This window comes from Condylura cristata, unplaced genomic scaffold (assembly GCF_000260355.1).
Source record: "Condylura cristata isolate star-nosed mole 26May11 unplaced genomic scaffold, ConCri1.0 scaffold00016, whole genome shotgun sequence".
Classification (NCBI taxonomy): domain Eukaryota; kingdom Metazoa; phylum Chordata; class Mammalia; order Eulipotyphla; family Talpidae; genus Condylura; species Condylura cristata.
The window spans coordinates 40,234,360-40,260,345 of record NW_004567117.1 but is presented as its reverse complement, the minus strand read 5'-3'; the positions used below and the strand labels follow the sequence as shown (position 1 = coordinate 40,260,345).

Here is a 25,986-nt window from a genome sequence, read left to right as displayed (position 1 = left end):
CCCAGAAATTATCTTTATTCCCAACAAATGAAAAACAGTCTTAAGATTATACAGCCAGATGGGATATATTTTGCAGCTATTCAAAATGCTTGTGAAGAATTAAAATATAAGATGCTCATAATTTGAGGGGGGAAAATAGGATATAAAACTGGGTGTCTAATATTATAGGCAAAACAAAAAACTGAAAGAACTGTAGTAAGTGGTTTGGATAACTGTCATCTTCTCAGCACTTTTCTGTATCTCCCCCATGTTCCGCACTGAGCCCTGCTGGACTTCAGAAGTCACATGCATGCGTCATGTGTGTGCACACACAACACACACGCACACGTCACTGCACCAGACTGTTGTCCACAGTGACTGACCAATTTCCTCGCCCACACCCTCTAGCACTAGTTGGGAGGCCTTTTTCATGGGCCTCTGCTGGCAGCTTACTGTAGGGTTAATCTGCTTCTCTTACCAACGTGCTTCTCTTATTAGAAACAACGTATATATTCTCTGGTGAACTGTCTGTATGCGCTGCCCACTTATTAATTGCCTATTTGCTTTATATGTTTTATGAGTTTTTATGTATCACGATTACTATTCCCTTATCAGATATTCATCATGTAAATATTTTCTCCCCTTTCAGAGGGTGTCTTCTGAATTATCTTATATTTTCACTGTATAGAAGCATTTTAACATGAGGTAATCCTAATTGTTTATTTCCCTTGTATTGTGGCTGAGTCACCAAAGATATCCTTATCACTGACACCATAAAACAAATCACCAGTGCTTTCCTGTTGTGGGTCTTGCACCTAAATCTTTAATCTGTCTGGATTAAAGTTACAAATTAGACAGTAATCCAACTTCATTCCTGTATTGATTCTCCCCATACTTCAGACTTCATTTTAAAATATCACAACTAACTAAAAAACACTGTTCCTAAAGGACATAGTTTTATTTTAAAATCAAGAAAACTAAAAAGCACAAAAATCAACTGATAAAGGACAGAAAGTCATACAAAATATACAAATCATTGAAGTTAAAGAAAGACTGAATTTCACTAACTTTTATAGTTACAAAGGAATGAGATAATCAATATCTCAAAGGAATATAACTTGTATAATAAAAAGAAATGAGATAATGATAGTCAATATCACACTGGCAAATATTTCTGAAGCGAGACGGAAGCTTGCTGACTGCGGCACAAAGTTCAAACACTGGGAAAGTGAGCTGCTACTGTTCCACAAGAAAAGTATGAGACTCTTAAAGAAGAACCTATTCTTGGAATCATTTAAGTCAAGGAATCTCTCCTCAAAAATTATACATAAAGGGCCCTCCCTGGTGGCACAGCAGGTTAAAGCACAGCACTGGGAAGCTAAAGCCGCTTCCGCATGAGTTCGATCCCCGCCTGCCCCGGAGGTGACCGCATGGCGCGGCAGACCTCTCCTGACCCGCCCACTGCTCCCCTCAGCAGGGTCCTTCGTCGATCTGCCTGTTCTGCTCCCCACTCTGTCTCTGGGGAATCCTCTCACTCTTCTAGTTCTTGTATGCGTAAACAAATAAAAATCAAATTTAAAAAAAAAAATTACACATAAATCTGGGAAATGTTTTAGACACAAGAATGTTCAAAAGCTTTATATTTAGGGGAAAAAAAAACCCAGAAATTATCTTTATTCCCAACAAATGAAAAACAGTCTTAAGATTATACAGCCAGATGGGATATATTTTGCAGCTATTCAAAATGCTTGTGAAGAATTAAAATATAAGATGCTCATAATTTGAGGGGGGAAAATAGGATATAAAACTGGGTGTCTAATATTATAGGCAAAACAAAAAACTGAAAGAACTGTAGTAAGTGGTTTGGATAACTGTCATCTTCTCAGCACTTTTCTGTATCTCCCCCATGTTCCGCACTGAGCCCTGCTGGACTTCAGAAGTCACATGCATGCGTCATGTGTGTGCACACACAACACACACGCACACGTCACTGCACGCCAGGCCGACATATCCTGAAGCCGGCGGCCGACGGTGCGGTGCACAATGCGTCAAGTGATAACCACAGTGGGGCAGCCGGCACCATCTCCTCAGACACCATAAGCGAAAACAGTAACTCTGTGTCATCGTGTGAGCTACAGTAATCACGCTGGATTCGCCCTGAGCTACCAAATCACAGTATCTTCCTGAGGACGTGTATCCAGCACTTGGTACTTGAAAAACAATCTCCAAATCCCAAGCAGGATTTTATTAGACTATCTCCTCTAACCCGGGGCGCTCTGCGGCCACCGAAGAGCAAAGAGGGACTCTGGCTCCAAGCTGACACCGAGGTGTGACCGCCACCTGGAGGAGACTGCACACAAGGGGCCACCATGGACAGGGATATCGATCCCGTGGTGCCCAACCCCAGGGGCTGCCACCCTCACTCTCTCCTCCAGCAGGGAACACGGGCTGCCCCATGACCCCAGGGCAGCAGCTCCCTTCTCAGCACTGCAAATGTGGAGGTCTGGGTGCTCAGCGCCCTGGTCCTGCTACAAGGTCAGCTCCCTGGTGACCAACATCTAATGGAATTCGGGACTGGGGCCACCTAGTCCTTCTGAATGAAAATCTGCACTTTAACAGGATTCCCAGAGACGCGTGTGCACACTGACGTCCAAGTAGCCGGGCACTTCAGATCCAGCTCTTTAGTCCTCACTGTCGTCACCCAACCTTGCATGTAGCCTCATCCCTGGAGGGTCTCCTGGACCCAGCCCCGCCCATTTCTCCTCCTCTTTCTCTGAACCCCCTCTCCGCTGTTCCCTCTAAGGTGCCGCCCCCATTCAAGTTCATCAATGAACAAAGCCCGAGCCTCCTTACACTGACCAGCCTTGCTAGGCCTGTCCACACAGCTCCAGTGGGAAGCCCTAGCCCCCAGAACCTCTGTCGCACCGGGCAGAGCACAGGCGGGCGCCCTGTGTGGCTGCCGCCCAGCCAGCCAGCCGACCGCCAGCCACGCTCCTGCCGTGCTGCTGGCGGTCATGCGCTGCCCAGTGACAGCACACGCTGGACACTGCTGAGCTGCCTTTTCCCTAAGGGCTCCTCCCTCGCCCGGGACATATCAAGCATTTACGGCCACAGTCACAACATGGGTGTTGCCTCAGAATGAAAATACTCTGCGCTCCCAGATTTCTGCTTCTCTTCATAGAGGAACAAACACTCCTCCCCTTTCCAGAGGCACCCCCCTCACTTAGGGTGGGAGGGCCAGTACAGTGATGGCACCCCTCCCCCAGCAAGCGAGCTCTCCAATCCGGACATCTTGGGCTTGGAGGCTGCCGGCCCCACGCAAGCCCTGCCTCCAGGCACTCTGCTCTTCTCATTACGCCAGGTTTCCAGCCCCACAGTTCTCCCCTGGCCATGACTACTTCACTTTTCTCCCCAGGGAGGGGAGGGCACTGGTGCAACAATCACCAGACCACACTCTAAACCCCTCACACTTCAAGGAGTCACTTGACTCAACATTCACTAACTCAGATGTTTTCCACTCTAATCTCCACTTGCCATTTGCTTCATGGACAAATTATTCTTGACTCCTGTTCTCCACTGGCAGTTCCTTCTACCCTGGCTGAGTCCCTGACTTTTCCTCTTTGAATCTAACTGTGCGTCAATTTTTTAAAAAGTAACTTTGCTTGGCCCCGTCTTTTTGTCACACCCAAGAGTCATTTATCCAGGGAACTACAACCAACAGGTAGGTCTGAGCTAATGGGCGGATTTTTGTTTTTAATTCACGCAGCAAGACTGACTGATACCATGATACAATACACTAAGCTTCCATCTCGACTGGACTCCAAACCCTGGCCACTTTCTAGGTATCCCCTGTCAGACTGCTCTCCATGTTCCCACACAGCAACTGTAAACCCTTACACTCCCAAACATTTGACCCCCCCTTCTCAATCTACCCTTCCTGAGGCGAATCTCTTATCTTGGAGAAAGTAAAAACTATTAGGCAAGAGAACCCTCAATTTCCCATCATCACGTAAGCAAATTTATTTATAACCACACCCTTCCTGCCGGCCCGGGGGCCCTAAGCATCGACACCCCTCACCCCCACGTGCACCTCTTCCCTCTCCATGGGAGCACGGGATGATTCAGAGCCAATGCCAGACAGGGCTTGTGCGCCCGGGCAGCTTATTTAACAACCACCTCACCCCACCCATCTTTCCTAAGAGCCCGTCAACTGCATGAGAGCACAGACCTAACCTTCCCTCCACTGAGCCTCAGCACCACCCCAACCCCACACTAGAGAGCAGGCAGTCAGAAAGTACACTTCCTTTCATTTTCCCGCCCACTAGCCTAATGTAACGCGACAGCTTGGGATAAAGCACATCTCCAAAGCTGCATTCTTCAGCAAGGGTCTCTCTTGCAATAAATATTTTATAGAAAAAGAGGGTTCAGTGAATATTTGTAAGTTTTAGAAGCAATTCCTTAAGGCACCAGAGAGCTGAAGAACACAATAATAAATCCTGTAAGCCTAGATTGAGTCCATTTTCAAAAGTATTCTGAGAAAAAGCACCCCTGAGCCCTCCTACAGCCCCACCCAAGTCCCCTGCTCAGTCCATGATCTGGCCTGTAGCCTGCTAGGGCAGGGCAGGTAACTGTTACCTTAGGATGGGCTCTAGGTCGGGATGCCGCCGTTCTTCCCTTTTCAATGAACCCTGATTCAGGGCTCTTAAGATGGCCTTGTCAAATGTCTCTGAAGACAATTCCTTTGGAAGCTAGAAAAGAAAACAGCACAGATGATGTTAAAGTCCTCACTGCCTGGTGAGCATCACAAACCAGAGGCACAAAAGGAAGATCCATGTCCCTGCTCCGTAATCACCCAAAGCTGCTCCTTAAGTCTTTACCTCGCACCGCATGCTGAAGATCGATTTTTCTACTGGGAAACGCCAGGTCTGCCCCTGGGCACACCTCGGGGCTCCCGCAGGGCAGAACGGCTGGCAGGATCCATCTGCTTCTGGGAGCCGCCTGTACAGACCTCACGGGCCACGGGCCACGGGCCACATGGCCAGGACGCCCAGACACAGCTCTTCCGTTAAATGCAGCATCTGCACACCGGAGTACCCTCAAGTAGTACTCCGAAAGTGTCCTCCCTGCCTCTGTGTTTTGTGCCCCCTGCTCTGCGTCCGAACCCCAGGTAATGCCAGAACAGCAACTGACACAGCGAACACAGAACTGGGTGTGAAAGGCGGGGGTGGACACGCTTCAGAACCTCCTTCCACTTAAAAACACACTGATCAAAGATTAGTACCTTTTCCTCAGTGCTATGGAGGTGTTTTCAGGGCAATGGACAAGTAACTCACCAAAAAAAAAAAATCAGTCCTTGGTCAAGGAAGTTGTACAATTACAAATAACATTTTAAGTCATTTCATTAACTTATTCAAATTTAATTTTTAATTTACCTTTCTAAAAATTCGTAACAAATTTATATATTTATAAAACTAATTTTCCAAGTTTTCCAAGAATTCAAAGTTCTCAATTTGACTTTGTGAATAACTGGCACTTTCACTAAAATTAGGAGCAGAGCAATTACCACAGTAGTTAAGGAGTTACATGAATATAAGCTACACAAATTGTCAATTCACATGTCGAGCTTTAATTTGAGAACCCAAAGTAAGTATTCTTTTCACAAATAAACATCTTGAGCTGTCAATTCAAAAATAGAAATTTCAACAAAGGTAGCCTCCAGTATTACTAATTTTAGGCATAATGAAACTGTAGAATCAAGATGTTATGACAGAATGAAGCCGTACTGGCACATTTACTGACCTGGCCAGATGGGACGCTGGGCTCTGCTCCAACCCACACACAGCAGGCGGGGGAGGGGGGAGGGAGGGGAGGTTCATGCCCCTTGACCACTCCTGACAAGAAATAAGTTCTGGATCTACACGTTTTCCAGACAGAGAAATGGCTATTCATTGCAGTATTTACTTGTTGACATCACCTTAATGGAGACTGAGGACATCATCAGATAGCCCCTCACTCATTTTAAGCACAACTTCTACTGAGTATCTGTATGTAGCCAATAATCCAGCTTCAGGGGACGAGTCTATTTTAACCACCAAGTCACAGTGATTCTCCTAAACCTGCGGGCAGGTGCACGCACATCTCACCTTATCAGTGACGGTGACACCGGGCAGGGCAGGTACTAGTGCTTGCAAATAGATTTATTTCCCATATAGCTTTTCACCTTTAATTTCCGAAGACTATTTCCAAACCTAGAGGAAGGCATATTTGCTAAAAATACAGCTTGAAATCATGTTCTTTTTCTATTCTAGTCACCCTGAAGTTTCTCACCTCTGATCTCTGCTTCAACACACCAAGCCTCCCATGCTGGAACCTGCTTAGCCTGGCACAAGCAGAGACCTGGAAGGCATTTGTACCCCACTGTCACAGGCTTGTCTTTTAAAACACTGAGACCTAATTAATAAGCATCTACAGAACCTCCTCACAATTTAGTTTTTAACATGTCGCATTTATTTGTTCATTCATCCATCAAACTGTACGGTGGGGACAATCGTGAAGGAAGAAACATAATCTTTGCCTCCCTCGAGCCTCAACTCTGCAAATGATGGACAACAGAAATGGTGTCAGACGGAGCTGCTAAGAAGCAGGAGCAGGGGACTGGGGAGCACAGGACAGAGGCTGCCACTTACACAGGAATAAAGGGTCTGGAAACACGGACCTCGCACTCACTCTGCCACATGTCAACAAACTAAGTGCAGTGAAACGGCAGCTACAATTAACGTCAACTGTCACATATTAGAAAAACACTCTGTCCCAGTGTTGGCTAAGCAGAGGGATCCCTAATTACTGTGATTCTGAAGAATGACTTATCTACTTGGGATTGTATTTTTCAAAAGGACCTAAGTTTCTGGAAAAACCGTGTGACCGAAATCTGTAAAGACAAGCAGCAGAAGACACTGCCTAGAGGTCAGCCGCGTCTCCCTTGGTTTATGCCCGCAGACGGGGAAGCAGCAATGGCCACCCGAGCACATGAGATCACCAGCCTCAGAGGTGGCTAGACAGAACCACTGCCCCTTGTACTGGATTTCAGAATGCAAGATACTTCAGCCCCATGCTGAATCTCCTACAACTCCCCTCCAGCATCAGAATTCTGTTGTGTGCTGGCTACAGGAGAAAGAAGAGAAAGGAAGGTAGACCAGTGCTCCAGTCCAAGGTTCGTGAGTGCCTGTCTTTAAACACTGGTAAGTTTATTCTGCCAAGAGGCAGAGAAATCCGCAACAGAAGAGACTCTGAAAGCACTTGGGGTAGGGATCTTAATTTACTCAACAGCAAAACCCTGATCGGGAGCAGCTCCTCCTTCTGGAACCCAGTGCTCACTCCACACTCCAGCCCTTCACTCCCCCTCACCACGCTGTCCAAAGTGAGGCCACAGGCACAGGACCTCTGGCAACTGGAAATTAGTAACAATGCTTATCTGTGTGTGCAGTCAGGTCACCAGCCTGATGTGGGTGCTGGAGTTCCAGCCCTTCCCTGGAAGAGCCTAGCTTAAAACAAGCCACAGGAGAATGGGAGTATTCAAGTCACCCTGGGGTGTTTTCACTCACCTGAACTAAGACTGTGTCATGGATTGAGCTAGGTGCTTGCTCTTGGACCAGCATCTAAGGTGCTGCTCGGAGCTCTAAAATCTGTGGCAAATTGTGTCTTTCAATTTCAGAATAAGGGGAGGCCCACATGGTCAGAGAAGAGAGAATTGATGGTGATATGCTTTAACTTAAAAACCAGCACTGTGCTAAAAATGTCAGATGTTACAGATACCATAACTATCCCACACCTTTACCATGTTAGACACTGAGCTGGGAATTTTTCCTGTTTCTGGAATTCTTGCTTTATCTTCCTATTATATGTTTAGAATTTCCATTAGAAATAGCAGCTTATTGGCTAACCATTTAAAACTGTTCCCTCCTTTTATTACTTTATCTCCAGCCACACACTTTTCAAGAAAATAAATTATCATAGAAGAAATGGGAGTCTGACCACAATGATCTAAGACAAATTCCACCTCTGAAAATCTGCCTGAAACGTTCCCACAACCCCTGGCTCTCAAGAGCTCGATTCTATCACGGAGGTCGGGGCTGGGGAGAGAAGAAGAGACAGGTGAGTTTCAGGGAGCTGAGGGGCTGCACTGTTGAGCCACTACACACGCGAACCGGCCTCACGCGGCGTCTCATGACACACCTCGCCCAGGAGCACCTTTCAAGCAGCCACCGCCGTAAGCATCTCACCCGAAACTCAGAAAAGGGCTCCAGGTTCTAAAAATATGGAAACCTTTATCATTTCCTCATATTGGTAGTGAACGAAACGCATGTCTGAATAACATGACATTTTTCCTACAGCTCATGGAGAGCTTCAAACCACCTTTATATATATATATATATATATATATATTATATATATAACTATATATATATATATTATATATATAACTATATATATATATGTGTTTTGATTTTCCTGATGTTTGCTTTGATAATTGAGTTTTGAATTTTGTATATTATGTAAAAATCATTTTAACAACAAAATCTATACTTTTACCTTCAGTAGAAATTCCTGTAGTTCTTGGTGGGTTTTTGTTACTGTTGTGACTGAAAGATCAGACCAATTTACCTGATTTAAAAAAAACACACATATTATATGGTTATTTCTTAGGCGGGAACCGGCTAAAAAAAAGCCATGTGTAAAACAAAGGGCCTTACTTAACTTTATTAACCACTAAAAATAAAATGTTAATCTGGCATCGTTACATAATCGCTTCAAAATGTAATCTATATTGACAGTCTACTCAAAATTCTTTTAATAATGCCTACTAGATGACATAGTCTTTATAAAAAGTTGTCTCAAAATAACATGACTATGTTTTAGTAATTTTTCAGCAAGGGAAATGTCTTCCATTCCTTTTTTTTTTTGTGAAGTTGCAGGATTCTACAGTGAAGCTCTGACAGCAAGTTCTATGTCCCAAGAAAGAGAACGGTCCACCTACCGGGCTTAGGAAGCATGCATTCCTACAAGAAATAAGCAGAGCTTACTGCCCCTCTTTTGCCACACCCAATTGTACTTTCTTGGGGAATTACGGTTTATGAGAAGATTTCAACTTTTATCTCTATTCTTTAAAATCCTGTTAACATGGATGGGGCAGGTATGACAATTTCCACTTTCAGATGGAGAAACCAAATCTCAAAAAGATGAAGTGACTCAGCTCAACCCTAAGTAGACATAAGAGCCAGAGCTGAAATCTATTATGCCCCCTTACCTCTGGATACTTTCAATTCAGAGGACTTACGGGTGGCCCAGTAATAATTTCTACTTTACAATATCAAACCCTTATCAACTAATCATAATTAATCAGATGCTTTAAAATACATTCAATATTTTATTTAGCAACCCTCAAAACAAGTATCTCTATAACTGGCGTAACTCTTGGGTGATTTTTTAATTACTCAAATGTTTGTGGGTAACTACTTGTGTGAGACAGTTTCTAGTGAAGGGGATACAGCAGTGGGCAAGACAGTGCCAAGTGTCCATGGGCTGAGTCTGATGCAGGAGACAGGCGAAAGCAACAGAAGATGTAAGGATTACTACCAGTGACCAGGGCTCCGAAGACCACAACAGGGCGGCATGTCACCGGAGGGGTAATGGTACATTAGCCTGGTGCCAAGAAAGCCCTCAGAGGTAGGAGTGCCTGAGATAGTCTTTGCTGTAGGGACATCAGCTGTGCCATGGTTTAGGGGAAGATCATTCCAGAACAGGGGGCCAGTGCAGGCCTCACAGAAGGAACAAGCTATGCATTCCCACTACAGGAGAAGACAAACATAACTGAATGAAAAAGGCATCTAGGGGGCTTGCACCACAGGTTACAAATCTCAAATCAAACATATGCAGATGAGGACTTGAAATGTGCAGATTGAGGGTATTTCTCCCACAGAAGCAGAAGACAGAATTCTGAAATTCAAAGACAGATGTGGTGGGGATCATAAAGGATAAGATTCCTGCTCTCCGGCTTAGAGATGATAATCTACTGTTAAGAAAAAACATGCAGCCTAAATAGAATGTTATCTGTGAAAACATGACAGCTGTATAACCCGGGTGAATGACAGAACATTCCAGTGAATCCATGAGAGGACAGCTAAAATGTGGCAAGCAACCTTTGGGGGAGAGCTGAAGTGAGAAGCTCAGAAACGTGGTACCATCTCCAGGACTTTAAGACAAAGACAGCCCAGCAGAGGACTGGAGAGTGAGGCCCAGGCAGAGAGAATAAGGAAGGCAAGGCGGAATCCCCTCGATGGTCCCTGGGCAAAGAGCAGACCCTGGGCTCTGAGGCTGGTGAGACAGCTGTCAGAAGGACAGACTGAGGGGAAAGCCACTTCAGAGAAGACAAGGCGACAAAGGCCAGAAAATAAAACCATCACCTGACACAGGAAAAAGAGATGACGACAAGGACTACAACAGGAGGCGGGGGAGGGGGAGAAAAATAGCGGGAAACACTGCCAGGGAAGACAATGTCCGTGATTCTGACTGTCAAAATACTGGAGGAAACGGTCACGGCTACTTTTTAAGATCTATCTTACACCTTAAATGTGAAGCTCATTATTTTTTTTTATTCTTTTTAAACAAAATTGTAATTTCAATATGATACGATTTTTAAAACTTGGTAAACCATGAATTACAAACTAGAAACAGTACATTTCCTTTGGTTAAAACAAGCACACATATGTCCAGCTTTTTTTAAATTAGCAAACCTGCCAGAAATTTTTCCAAAAATAAATTTTCATTCTTTTTCAAAGATCATGTAACATGGGATATGGGGTGTCTTTTGTGGATGAGAGTAGCTTACTTTGAAGGTGTACTCCCAATATTTGTCAGCCCTTTTTCTCTGGACTCCTTTCAACATTATCTTCTCAATGTGTACAGCTGAAAGACAGAAAACACGCTGACTCGTTCTACAGCAACTAGATACACATTCCAGTTACCCAATGTGACAAGTGCTTAATGATTAAGCTATTTATTTTCATCTTTACTACTGGTCTTGAATCAGAAAACAAACCCCAGAAGCAGAGCGGTAGGCCACCCACACAGGGATGGATGTGCCCTCGACTGTCAGTCTGACTGCTGAGCGATGGCATCGTCAGCACTCTGCTGAGCACCGAAGGTGAAAAGGGTAAGTAGTAAAAGGTGCCGGCTTTCTGGATGATGATCTTCCAAACTGTTCGTCACTCAGATTACCACCAGCAACTGAGGTTCATTCAATTATAGTGCATAGTACATGTAAACTAGCGAACAGTGTTTATTTTTAATTGGGAAAACCCCTTCAGAAGCCATATATAAAACTAATAAAAATGTCTTTCCATTTGGGAATTTATTTTTCTCAAATGTGACCCTTAATAGCATAATGATAAACACAAACAACATTATAATGAACTATGAAGGTTCACCGTAGCAAGAAACAGTGGTCATAAATTATGTCAGTGACTTAAGAACAATTACTCTGAATTGAAACAGATAATCAGAGCTTATTCATGAAGCAAACACACAAATCTCAGACCTACTCACTTTATAAGTCCTTTAATAAAAATACCAACTTAGGAAGTAAATCCCTTTACAAACTCAAAAGAATCAATCAGTCCCCTAAGTATAATGTAAGGACTTAAGAGAAAAAAAAAAAAATGTTGTTGCTCAGGGTATGAACAGAAGAAATAGTACTTAAAAAACGAGGGCGGTAGTATCAGAGTCTGGCAATAATGAAGATGATACAGTCGCAGGAAACAGTGAGGAGAGTGACTCAGCAGGTCAGCATCCCTGCTGGACTCATGGGGGCAGGAGATGGAAGAAGAGGGAAGGATTCACTTTGCTTTAGAGAAGAAGTTAAAACAGATGAAGTAGAATACACAAAGTAACAAAAGTACACAGGAAGAAAAAAGAGTGTTATAGATCACGGGAGGTGGGCAATGAGAAGGGACCAAGCAGAAGATGCAGAATCTGCAGGGAAATACATTCATAAACTAAAAATGAAGTGACACCCTTACCAGTATTTTGTACCAACTTTCCAAATATAAAGTGTCTGGTGACCTACTTCTAGGCCAGTTTTCCCTTCGTGGGTGAAAATGTGAAGGAAATCAAAGCCAGGTGAGGAGCTGGCAACTCCGCACAACTGCCGAGGAGACTGAGGCCACCCCGGAGGCAGGCTGCTTTTTCCAAAGGCGTATCTATTAAATCAGTCAAAGGACGACGCTGTCAAATGACCTTCTGAACTAATCTATGTTCAGAAATACAAAGCCGTTTCACTGCTGCAAATCAGGGGGCTCAGGGTAGCGAGCTTAGGGCTCTGGCGGGTGTGGGCACAGGGCTGTGCCTGCAGCTCTGATTTCAGGCTTTACCTGCCGTGATCTATCAGAATCAAGATGAGCATGACACAGTAAGTGGTGGGGAGTGGCTGACAGTGGAGATCCTCCAGTTCTTTATGAATTCAAACTGCAAAGCAGGTTTCACACACATTATTTTTAGTCAGGACTCTAAGAAGTCATCTATCATACCACTTTGCAGTTACTTGTTAGCATTTCAGTGATGTCTTTTATGCCTTTCAAAATTCCTTTATTTTATAAAAGAAAAAAAAGAACCTTCGTGGTAAAATTAAACTCTGCTTTAGTTTACTTTGGGCAAGTTCAGTGAACCTGGCTGAAGTAGTCTCTGTTTTGAGTAGGTTAGCTGGACAGAGGACTATTGTGCTAGTCTTGAATTTAAGTGGTTTTTATAACATTAAACAGTCATACTAATTTTTCTTCTGTGAGGAAAACTGTATTACAAAAAAAGAATCATCACTCGATGATGGCCATTCAAAGCTGATGTTCACTGAGCGTGGCGGTTATGATGTACCCTTCAGGCTTCCCAGCTGCCCAGGCAGGAAGGAGTCCATGTTTCCCATCTCATTTTTTTCCTCAGCACAGGTTAATAGCTTTTCCAAAAGCAAAGAGAAGAGCGTATCTGAATTCACGTACTTTCTGATGGCAGTGCCTTTTCATTCCGCCCACCCAGCCCTCCTCAGGTATCACAGGAAGCATGTAGTTGGCTAATAAGAAAATGCTTCACTTTCTTGCAATGAACTTCTCTATAAAATCTATTTTTTCAGTCAATGTTGTGCACATACGACAATGGAAGCACGACACTAAATACTTGGGAATGTTACATTAAGGTCTTTGTCCTCCAGTAGTCTGCAAGCAGATTTGTGACAACCGAAGATGTGAGTGAGCATGAGCTAGGACGAGCCTATGCAAGGAACCGGGGGCCGGCTGTAGACCCAAGTGGGTGGACCAGCATGAGCCCAACCTAGGACCAGCCAAGACTTCGCTACTCCAACCAGGAGAAAGAGGCGTTAGCGTCAACCAATGCAGATAACACATCACAACCTTTGACACACAGAAGCTCTGAGTTCACAGAGCAGAGACATACCTTCTCGCTGAGCTCTATGAGGTGCCACGGTAAGTCCGTCATGGGGTACTGGGGCTTGTTCTATTAAACTGGTTTCATTACTTTGCATGTAATCACCACGAGCAGAGTCAGTCTAGAGGAAAAAAGAGTGGCAGGTTTTAATTTACACCATGGGCTAAAAATAGTAAATTCCACAAAATAAACCAGGTTAATCACACACATTTAATAACAGCCATTTTACTAGTAATAACTATAGAGGTCAGACAGGTGATTACATATTTAGGACCGAATGTGTAACTAGCAGAACAATAAGAAAAAGGAGATGTTAATATTTACATTCATTTAATGGTAATATTTTATCAGTTATTTACTGTCCCAGTTTTCCTGAAACAGTAAAATTCATAATTAAATGCAATTTAAGAATTATCTATTACTCTCAGAATTGTTAACGATGTCCATTTTATACCAAAGTGAATCAGAATCAGAGGAACACATGACAGTCACTTTACACAAATTCCCCATCTGTAAGGGCATTTGTATGTTTTACATTATTGGGCAATTTTTATTCATTACAGCAGTCCTCTCCATGTGAACATCTGCTCTCTGCAACATGTCAACCACGGTCAATCATGGTCCAAAAATATTACATACATTAGCTATTTTCAGAGAGAACACAGTCATCTAGCTTTTATTATACTGCAGTTAAAAGCATTCCACTTTAGTATGTTATTAAGCTCTTATTGTATATAAATGGGACTTTATAGGTTACGTAGTATAGGGAAAAACACAGTATATAGGAGGCTAGGTACAATGTGTGGGCTCAAACAATCATGGTAGGGGGAGGCCTGGCCCTGAACCTTCTGCAGGGGATTACTACTGCACTGAGCTTAGGGATAAGACGCTGCCTTAGGGGCAAGTTTTATGAAGTATTATAATACAGGCCAACCTTTCTAAACAAGAATGTATATGGAAATGACTTTATTCAAGTTATACATCCCAAAAGCAAAGGGCCACCCCCAAGTCTAATCACACTAGCTTGATCAGTCAGTGGCCAAACCACTAGTTTAATAACTATAAACAGCCCTCCAGGATCGAAGCCCTTGTCACATAAAAACTGTTACTACCACACACTGGTTAAGCCAAAAAAATAGTCTGATGCAGTTTTCTATCACAACTCATGCCTATTCCCTTCGTCTGTTCAAAGCCTCAAAAAACTACTCAGATAAATTCATATTCATCTCAGTTTCAAGACCCAGTGACAACTTTACAATACATAATATTATTGCTTAATCAATACAGAGGTTCAGTTTGGGATGAAAGAAAAGTTCTGGGAATGGATGGTGGTGATGGTTGCAAAATAAAGTGCATATGTTTAATGCCACTGAATCATTAACAGTCAAAGGGATTAAAATGGCAAATTTTATGACAAATACTTTACAGTAAAACTACTCTAAAGTTTCATGTTGACTCTATAAATAGTATATTGAAGCAACCGTGAGAGTACTTTAAGTGTGAATTTACTTTAAGAATACAATTTAACTAGACCAAAACGGGTGGGAAGAGTACATGGGACCGTGATGATGGCACATGGATGAAGTGTTGGTGAGAAGTTCACGGGGATTACAACTGAGATGAAAAATGTACAAAATGAAGAATGCAAAAAAATTTTTTTAAAAAAGAAAGAATACAATTTAACCACATGAAAAGCTTCCTCATTAACAACCTAGGGAGAAAAATGAAATTTGAGTTGCTATTCAAGGAGCTAAGTTCATCACATGTGAAATATCTACGAGGCTGTCCCCTATTTCCCAGCCCAACACGTGCTGACGGTATAAAAGTAGCCTGAGCTTGTAAACTGTCAACTGAATCACATGCGAGACCTCATGTGCTCCTGGGACCAACATGTGAGCTGCCGGTCCCAGCAGGAAAGGCTGGCAGAGCCCCAGAACACACACCACGTCCTTTCTCTTGACCCTCCATACAAGGAGGGTGTCACAAAATCTGAGAGCTACTCGCACACAGAAATTATGCGCACTTTCTCTCTATTTAGTTCAGATTCAGGTAAAACACAATATAGATCACATGCCAGGGTTCTTATCTGACCAAAGCTAGTACAAGAAAAAGTCAGTTCAATGCTTATAGTAAGGAGACTTTTTTTTTTAACATTTGAGCCTTCAAAAATGTGCACAGAATGCAAAGAACATTCGTTTCCTCTTCTTTCTCTAGCTCCGGTGAGTAAGGCTGTTCTGAGTCTCCTGAGAGCCCCTGCCTGGCCAGCTCAAACCTGCTCACGTCACCCCGAAAGCCAGACTTCTTTACAGCGGTGATCACAGTTCTAGCGTTTACCATGGACTTCCACCAATTTCATACCAAGATTTCTCAACAGTGGAGAAATGTGAAATATCAAGTGGCCAGACAGTCCTAAAGGTCACAATGGCCTCATTTTACTTTAGCAAAGGTCAAACTGTAGAGGGAGAGGGTTTCTTAGCTCGTCTAACAGTGTTCTGCGTTGTTTCCTCTGTCATTCGATGCAGATTAAATTTTAAAATACCAAGACATTCTCTATTAAAAAGAACAGAAAGTATGAGTCTCACAGCTTTCTCAAAAATTGAATTTATTAACTTCAGAAGTTTATAACACCCCCTATACGGCTTAGGGTATTAACTTCAGTACATAACAGCATTCTATTAAGTCTTTGCAGTAGGTTCAAGACAGCCAAAGAGACAGTGCTCTTCCTCCCACTGAGGGGCTGGTCTAAAACCCCAGCCAGTGGACCTGTGCTGGCTGGGCTCACTCACCTGACCAACAGAATGTGGGGAGAGGCTCTGGAATTGCTCATTTGGCCCCGCATGGGCTAGGTAGGACACGCGCTCTGGAGTCCTGGCCCCGCTAGGAAGTGCAATCCCCAGGGCCGCTGAGCCCACAGGGAGAGGAGGAGAGAGGCGCCCGCCTTATCTCCAGTTTCCCCTGCTGCTGGTTACCTGTCTAAACCATAATGAAAGAACTGAGAAAATAATAAAATAGTTGTCGGTAAGTCACTGAATGCTGAGGCCATCTGTTACACGGTTATATTTTTAAAATTCTCTTCTTTAAGCAACCAGGGTTGCAAGTGTAGCATATGCTATTATTTAAGCAAGATTCATAGAAAGTCTTGCTTTAAATGTCAGAAAATGACTCATAATCGGAAATATTACCCCAATGTCAAATTTCTTCCATTTTGGTGGAAGAAGAGAGAAGCAGCTGGGAGAATTTCAGGCTTGCTTACTGTCTGTCTCCATCAGTGAGAGGAGGTGCTAGAGTATGCAGATACGTGTCTCATGTCTACCTAATGAAACAGCACAACCCAGCCCAAAATAAGGCCCTGAATCAGCCAGCCTCCGATGAAGGCAAGCTGCAGCTTGGGGACAAGGCTGCCTGGGCGCGCCGAGCCTGCGCTGCACACGCCCCCAGGGCAGCTCCGGCGGAGCCAGCAGCACAGGGTTTCTGCGGCGACGGTTGTCTGCCTTCCCCTGAACCATCAACGCTGTTTCAACAGAAACGCAGGCTGAGGTGATTCAGCCAAAAAGGATTCACCCTAAACAGAACTCACTGTCTGGGGGTGAGAAGTACACGCTAGCTGCCGGCTGGGCGCGAAAGGCCAGGTAATGCCCCTCACCGCTGCAGTCTGCAGACCAGACCCGCCACTGTACACAGCCCTGTGAACCAGCTGGGGTGCTCGGTGCAGAGGGGCATGGGCTGAACTGGGAGGGACACGATGGGGGAGGGAAGCTCCTCATTACCGCTGTCTCACATAGTTCAGGAACTCACAAAAATGATTCAATTGTTGATCTTCGTAATTTCTGGAGGAGGAATTTGCAGGCTGCACAGTCAGGAGATCTGGCAAGTGTGCTGGGGGGAAGCCTGCTGGTGGGCAGAGGGGTGGAGGAAGGCAGCAGTTTCCGCCCCCAAGCAAGTCTGGGTGTTTTCTCTGTAAGGCTTCGAGCTTCCACTATTTTAACTCGCTGATGGGGGACTGGTGAAAAATAAAATTAATGGGCCACAAAACCAGTTATGAAGAGGAGGAGGGACATGGCTTCACAGCCTAGAGCGAAAGTGGGGTCGTACCAGCTGCTTTACCACCCTCTGCTTTTCTTGCACAGAAGGGCAAAGATCTTTCATGTTATAAGTTTTTGGCTGAGGTAAAAAAGAACACACCCATTAGCAAGCAAATGAGAGAGGCTCCAGAGAGGGTGTACCTCCCCTCCTGGCCCATCTATGACTTAAGGGGCCTCTCCTACACAGCCTCACCCCAGAGGAGATGAGTGAGGCCGTGCAGAGGGGTCCTCAGAAGGACTGAGCCTGCGCTCAGGCTCAGAGACTCGTCAGCAAGGTGCTGCCCAGCTGGGGCCACAGGCCTTAAACACAGCCACAGCCTCCACCCCAGGGAGCAGCGCCACTCACTGGAAACATGTAGACATGGAGGCTCATAAGGCTGAAGAAGAATCCTTAACAATAAGCCATTTACGGTTGTCAGCGATCAGTGTTAAGAAACAATGCATTTGCAATTTGTTTTTAATGCCACTGCTTGTAACAGACACCCCCCAAACTAGCAAAACCACTCACCACCTCTCTTCTGTCACTCTCTCTGAATGTGAGAGGAGTTCTCCACAAACACTGAAGCTCGTTATTGGTTCACATGGGAGGTGGTGACCCTTCTAGGGCCACTTGTGAATTTCAATCACTTGACAAACAAAAATTTATAATACAGGGAAGTTACTTTCCATAACCATCCCAATTTAGACATTCCTAACAAGAAACATAAATAAATTCTACAACTCTCAGCTTGCACTTAACTTTATTGATCAAAGTGCAAGTTAACATTCCGATCACAAGCAACTCAACTGCACACCTGACTCCTACCACCCCTCAAGCAAACCATAAATTGAAAAGCAACACTGTGTTCTCCAGACATCTCCCCCCCATAAGAAAATACTTTGCAATTTATTACTTTTCCATCCTATCAAAACATCACTTACTGAGGCGCACCAGTCTATGTACCTTCCACATACACCCCCAAATATACCTGGTTACCATAAAAGTACACGTGATCTGATTTCAAGAGAAGAAGCACACTCATTAAAGTTTTACAAATGAGGAGCCAATTCGTAACTGTGCCTTTCCACATTCCTTACCTGCAGAAACAATTCCTTTTATTATTTCTAAGACAAGTGTGCCTTACCATAAAGCTGCAAGTACTGTAATAAAGTAGCTGAAAAGTGTAGTCCAATACAAGAAAGAAAAAAAATCACTGCCCGATGCACTTTGTCTTAAAGCAATTTATCACACTGGTGTTTTTCAGAGCTCTGGCTGAGAAGCCCAAGTACAGCAGAGTATGACCAAGCACTTCTCATAATGCAATACTAACAAAAATGTGCTGTGATGCACAAGCTACGGGGAACTTAAAATCTAGCAGGGAAGGCCAGTTTTACAAGTTAAAACACTCAAAGAATTACAGAAGTACCAAGACTGCAATACAGCATAAGCACGCTAGTGAAACTCAGACAGCAGAGACAGAGAAGACGGCCAGAGTACGTCACCAAGAAGCACCAGCCAGCCTGGCGGAACGGCAGGAGGATGAAGAGTAAGAGAAAGGGTGGCAAGCCCAAAGGCCTGTGAGGAGAGGCCAGCCTCCACCGGTTCTGCCAGAAACGTGATGGTTCAATGCTGCCCAGAGGTTCCAACAGGTGAGTGGGAGAGGTGGAGGCAGACAGTCCTCAGGGGAGCAGCAGCGCGCACAGAAGGCTGGGTTCAGGGTCCCCGGGGGCAGACTCAGGTTATCAGGGACAGGAAGACTGGGAGTATAATGGTACCACTGAGAGAACTGCAGGAGTCTGGGGGTTTTTTTTTTTTTTTTTTTTAAATCAATGCTGCATTCTTTTCATACATACGAAGTTTAAAGTAACAGTGGACATCTCAGGGAAACAAACCACAGGTGCCTGCACATGCCACTCAGGGGCCTGCACTACAGGTGTTTTTCGCTGGTTCCGCGATAACCAGCTGACACCTACCCCTTTCACCTGACTGCCAAAGCCCTCTGCAACTCAACCCTTCTCTTCAAACTGCTGTACTTCTGTTTATCCTCTGCAACCAAATTGTGCTATACGCTCTTAACAATCAATATATCTCAGCCCAATCTACTGAGCATTTTAATATGAAACAGCCGTTCCTCTTCACAACAGTTACATACAAAGGCAACGAAGTTACTGTGTAGGAACCTCCTTTGTAGGAATGGTCCGGACCTACTTTGTACAAATAGTCAGGAACTTGGAAAGTCTAGTCTGTCAATGTAACCTTTTCAAAACCTGAGGTTGACCTAAGTAAATTATTTCTAAATGGGCATGAAAAGTTTCCAGTGAGCTTAAGACACTTCAAAAGGAACTAAAGGCCAAACATTCCCTGGAGCGTAGGAAGAACAGAAGGAAATGGAAGCCCAAGTCCCGCAGCTCTGCCACCTGCAATATCAACGTTCTTCCAGGGCTGCTGCTCACACAGCCCGGGCGAAGGCGCAGCTGAGATCCAGCTCTGAGCGTGAGGGCTACAGTCACACAGTCCTCTGTGATGGAGGCGCTCATAAAAGTGAAGCCTGGTCAGTTGTGAGGACCTTTTTGTCCCTCTCTCCCCACCCCCCTTTTTAAAAATTATTTATGTTTACAGAACTGGGGTACAGGCCAGAGGTGGGGTGGATGAGAGGATTCACCAGAGACTGAGCGGGGAGCAGAACAGGCCGACTGAGGAAGTCCACTGCTGAGGGGGGCAGCGGGAGGGTCAGGAGAGGTCTGCCTGGCCATGTGGGTCAACCCCAGGGCGGAGATTGAACTTGTGCTGCAGTGGCTTTGGAGAGCTTCATAATGCGGTGCTTTAACCCACTGCACCACCAGGGCGAGCTGTCCTCTCCCTCTTTTTTAATGAAAAATAAAATTAATATTTCGCAAGAAAAGAACAACAACAACAAAAACCCAAAAACCAAATATGCAAAAATATCGATTTAATAGCTCCTATTAAAAAAAGGTTTAAAAGTGTTCCTTAATTATCTAAGACTGCCAATCTGTGCTCTGATATATCGAACAACTGTGTAACAAAACTGCAACACAACGCTAAATTAGAGAATTGCTTCTAGTGTGAATCGTTTTCTAATGTGAAATATTTAAGCAATTATGGCTGTGCAACTGTTTATGAAAACACAAATTCAGAATAATGTTTGCTCTATGCCCATTCCCAAAGCCAGTATGGGGAAAACATGTATTTTCAGTGACCCCTAACCCAGAGAAATGCTTCCTTTGGGCTTATTTTGTCTGTAGCAAAACATATTTAGGATTAACACAAATCACTAGCCCCAATATGTCTGAAATGCTACCTTTTCATTATGCTTCTTGAACACCAATCAATTTAGAAGTATGCCACAGTATGCTAGAGAATAAAACCAGAAAATAATCCATCATATGACTTTTGTTACATGTGGAAAAAATAAAGCCCATTCCTGAAAATAACTGCTATCACAAATCTGGATATTTATGCTTTAGTGGGGAAAAAAAATGCACTGAGAATCGTTTTAATAAAGGCCTCCCCTGAATTTCCCTGAGAACGTCAGTGCATAGAAAAATGGAAGAGAGGGGAGGATAACCAAGTTTGCCACTACCACAGTCACTAGTACAATGATAAAGTAAAAACTTCTTCCGGAGGCATTTATAATTGAACAGTTTTTATTCTTTGCTGCACCCAAACCAAGCCAAACTTTTCCATGTAAGACTACTGCTTCCCACTCCTTTACCATCATCTTCCAAACAAGGTTTAACTTCTACCTAACTACCAGCATTATTCAAGTTCCTGTGCAGTGAACATCCTAACAGTGTTACGTTCCATGCTGCACTTCCCTGAGGAGGGAAGTCTTCACTCGCTTTAAAATCTAGTAATACTGGGTAACCAAAGAGGAAAAGGTATTTACTATCTTCGAGCAATAGAGGTGTTCTTAAAAATCATCACTGCCTGATACAATTGGCACCCTAACCACTAGCCTTCCCCTCTGGCTTTACTAGACACTCCGAGAACTCAGGTGCCCAGTGGGACAAGTGTGCTCAGCAGCAGAGTATCTGCGCTGAGATTCTGCAGTTTTCCTCCTCAGGTCCAACACTTACAGTACCTTTCTGTACCGTTAACACAAAATGAGGTATTTGCTCTACCACATATAATAGTTAATTAACGGATCCTCTGAGAAAGTAACAATCTGCAAAGCTGCCTTTTTTAGTCACTTCATTTGCAATAAAGTTTCAAAAACACCTTTTTAGAAGAAACTTGGAATATAGGAGTTAAGAGCCCATCTTTGCCTTATCCATATTTCCCGGGATATTGCTACGCAAACAGTACTAATGTTTGAATTAAAATGCTTAAAACTAAAACTTACAATAGTAAAAACATGGTCACCTTACAACGGAGTGTTAAGCTCACAAAAATCAAGTGGCCCCGGTCTGTTGCAAGTCAACAAAATTGTTACTTCAACACATGTAACATAAATGGTTCTGCACTGACTTAAATGAAAGAGGTTCTCAGAGATTACTCCTAGGCTTGTCTGTTTTTTCACTTTGCGTTGCTAATTAAAAGTTAAATCTCAAAAATTAGAATATTTATTTTCAGAGGGTTTTTAAGCCTGCAGATAGGAAGCTAGCCAGGCTTTCATCTATTCCATGAAACAGCAACAAAACTAGCACTTTAAAAAATACCCAGCTGCTTTTGTTACCCTAGCTAATCCAATACTTAAAGTTTGGGTTCAGAGTAAGAGACCCACTTTCCAAATCTGATCTGTTCTGCTATACATGCAGTCTGTAACTTAACACCTCACTACAACAATCACACAAACTTTTCAAGACACTGTTTAGTGTTTCCACTACTGTCCACTGGCCTACTTGTTGAATATTATGCAAGAGACCCAGGGTTTACTGAAGCTGTGAAGAACTTGAGTTTTATGCACAACTGCCCTAAAAGTGTTCAACATTCAAGTTGTAATCCTGAGTAACATTTATTATGAAATCACCCAAACCACAGAAAAATTCTACAAATGCTATTTTTAAAAATACATATATACTTGCTGAATCCATGCATCACAAGTAATCTAATGAGTGTAGTTTATCACTAAATGTGTCGTCTTGTTACCTCAACTGTAAACATCAGAATCACAGTTATGTCACTAAACAGTTGCTGGGCTTGGTCAACTTCAAAGCACAGAATATAAAATTTGCATGAAAGTGCAAGTTCTATACGCAAACTTAATTTTTAGTGTTTTTTTTTTTTAAGAGAAGCTATTGCTTCAATATTAGGTGTTGGACACGTCCTGCAAGTGTCTGAAACACATTCTGCAACTACTATACTCTTTAAGAATTAAAAGGAAATTACTTCTACTTTATCCATTTACTACAAATCATACGTGGGCAGTGTTAAGCAATAAAACGGTTTCTATCCAATTAAAAAGTTACAAACATGTAATCTACAAGGTTACTCTCGGTGCAACAATCCGCCCCCCTAAAAACGTCTCTGGGTCATTCCGAGCTCACATCGTCCACGTGGGCTCATCGCTTCGGACAGCCCAGCACAGACCCCAGGGCGCCCGGGAGGCGGAACCCGCCGTCAGCCGCACCCCCGGGGCGGGGCCAGCGCGCCAGTCACGTGGCTGTGCGCAGCCGCCATCTTGCCAGGCGGGGGAGGGGCGGGCCCCCACCGGACAGACCCCTGCGAGTTCTGGGGCGCACGTGATTGCGGGCTCTCGGGCCAGAGGCGAGGGGCACGCCGAGGCTCCGGCACCTCCCTCTAGGCCAGGAGGGGGCCGCCCTCCCCAGGAGCCGAAGGCGGAGGAGCAGCAGGGTCAGACTGCAGAGAATCGGTAGGCAATCTGTCCACCTCCATCCGCCAAGGATGGAGTGACAGGCTAGGCGCGACAAGAGCCGCGGAACTGTCTTCAAGGCCAGAATGTGCCACCACTGGGGAACTCGGAGGCCATGCTAACAAGTGGAAAATGCGAGGTCGTAACAATTTAATGAGACGTAAATGATGTTAGAATCCTTAACTAGCAAAAAAGTTCACACTACCAGTGTCTAAAAAATAGCCTTCCACATTACTGCATTACCAGTGTCCCTATGATTTACTCCCCCACTACAACCTACGGCCACAGCACAGCACACTGCCTAGAAGTAATAATGTGCTGGAATGAAATGGCAGGGTGCCAGCCTCACTTTGTCCACTCCTCCCTGCACTCACTGGTTGCCAGAAAAGGCCACACTGCAGTGTAGTAAAAACTCATTACTCTGGTTTGCTTGCAACCCCCCACCCCTCAGAAGCCTTCCAAAACTCCCATTATAAGCTATATTTTAAAAGGAGGGGAGGGGAATCAGAAGAAATGACTCCTAACAATTAAAATCTTAAACTGGTTATCCTTGCTGGAACGATATGAATGATATAAACTCCCATTATACCACCTTTCATTATACCCATAATCTAAGATAAGCGTTACTTAATGTATGAACCACATAGGTATTGCTCCTGAGTTCAGGTTTTCTCCTATATTTAATGGTGGTAGCATGTAAGGCTTTTTGGACATGTGAAGCCTAATTTTTGAAAAAGATTTGGCCTACAGTATCCATAGGTTCCTTCCAATACCCTAGAAGTGTACTGATTTCCCTTGATTCTAAGGGTAGTGAATCCAGAAGGAAAAATACATTACAAAGATACAAAGCCCAATTTTGGCTCCAGAGTACCTACAACAGATATTAAAGGTAGATTACGCAAGGGAGTGGGGGGTATCCTCCTTTGACCCTATCATCCTGGAGACAACCTAAGTTGGAAAGAAAGCAGGACACCCAAGTCCATTTCTTTTAAATAACTGTGATCCACGAAAATAGCCTTGTTGTACCTAGTTTTTACTCTGGACCCTACAATCTCTTCCATTAAATTATCACACCCAATCACTTATCTCTGGGTTTAAGTTACTAATAGGCAGTTTTCATGACTAGCAAAATTTTGTCTTTAATGTTTGTGACAAGGGGGTCACCTGATTCTCAACCACTCCGTTTTAGAGTTCAATAGCTTTAAAAAAAAAAAGTATCCTTACAGCAGAAGCCCAACAAACCCCCCAATGACTCCGACCAGTGGGGCTGAGGGGGCAAGGCTGTGCCTGAAGTACACCCACCAGCAGGCCCCAGGAAAGCGGTCCTGCCAGACCACCTGCACCTCTAGCATCCAGCGTGAATAGAGTCGCTGGGTTCCACTTTAGATTTCTTCTGGAAGCACCAAGATCTCTGGGTAGGAGCCCAAAGACCCCCAGGACCGTTTTACTCCGGCAGACCTTGATCCCAAATTCTCCCTTGGTACCACAGAGCAGGGTGGCATGCAGGAGCGCACCTTGAGGGCACCTCACCCAGGGGCAAGGCGGGGCTTTAAAACGCGTAGCCCCAGCGGCAAGAAAAGGCAGCACTGGCCGGGCTACACTGCGGCTGACGCGCCGACTCCCCGCGCTTCGCCCTTCCCAGCAGCGGGAGGCCGAGGGATGTTCCAGCCCACAGTGTCCACGGAGGGCCCGACGGGGAGCTCCACGTTTTCCGTGGCAAGTCGGGCAGAGACTTCTAGAGCATTCCGTGATGGCGGGTGCCGGGGGGGGGGGGAGCGCGGGCAATCGGATGGTGACGGTGGGGTAGGGGCACAGAGCGGCGCAGCCAGAGCCCACTGCTCCCTGCCGCGCGCCGCGGGGTGGGGATTCCGGCCACCTGCACCCGGAGAGGCGCGGCCCGGACGCGTCGCTGAGGTGAGCCCGGTGGGGGGGGGGGGCGCCAGGCCGGTGACCGCGCCACGGGGAGGTTCGCGCGCCTTACCCGGGCCCCGGAGAAGTTGCAGGGCTCCACCTCCGTGTCCTTGGGGCCCCCGCGGAGCGCGGTGCGGAGCCTCTCCAGATGCTCCCTCAGGGTGACCCGCTGGTGGAAGGAGAAAGCCGGGTGCAGCGAAGCCATGGTGAAAAGCAGCAGCAATTCCTCCTGGGCCCTGAAGCCCAGCCCGCCGCCGGCCGGGGGCTCGGCGCCGCGGCCGCCTTCCGGGCCAGAGCCCTCCTCCCCCTCGGCGTCCTCATCGCCGTCCTCGCCGAGCCCGGCGGGCAAGTCCTCCGCGCCGCCCCGCGAGCCCTCGCCCCGGGCCGCGCGCAGGCTCTTGAGCACCGAGTCCACCTGGGGCAGGAGGCGGTGCAGGCGGCCGGCGGCCTCGCGGTTCTCCGAGCCCAGCAGCGCCAGGTAGACGATGAGGCGCGAGCGCACGGCGGGCTCTCGGAAGTCGGCCAGCGGCCCCGGGTCCGAGAGGCCGTTGGCCTTGGCCTCCGAGTCGCGCAGGTAGTGGTAGTCCTTGCGCGCCAGGTCCTCCAGGCACGAGCCGAGGAAGCGCAGCTCCAGCGGGTTGCACAGGTCCAGGAGCCCGCACATGAACTCCAGGCGCTGCGCCGAGCCCAGCACCAGCCCGAACCACTCGTACACC

At 45.3% G+C, this 25,986-nt stretch overlaps 1 protein-coding gene across 1 annotated transcript in view; it reads right to left on the bottom strand.

Moving 5' to 3' along the window:
* Nucleotides 1-25,985, bottom strand: part of ZCCHC2 (zinc finger, CCHC domain containing 2) — a gene marked incomplete at its 5' end in the record, with an annotated part of 52,448 nt that extends 26,463 nt beyond the window's left edge. The window contains 5 exons of the mRNA XM_012725794.1: nucleotides 4,615-4,727; nucleotides 8,569-8,640; nucleotides 10,865-10,941; nucleotides 13,474-13,585; nucleotides 25,341-25,985. Of these exons, the coding sequence (XP_012581248.1) occupies nucleotides 4,615-4,727; nucleotides 8,569-8,640; nucleotides 10,865-10,941; nucleotides 13,474-13,585; nucleotides 25,341-25,985 (1,019 nt within the window). The remainder of the gene's footprint in view (nucleotides 1-4,614; nucleotides 4,728-8,568; nucleotides 8,641-10,864; nucleotides 10,942-13,473; nucleotides 13,586-25,340) is intronic.
* Nucleotide 25,986: the final 1 nt, after the last annotated feature.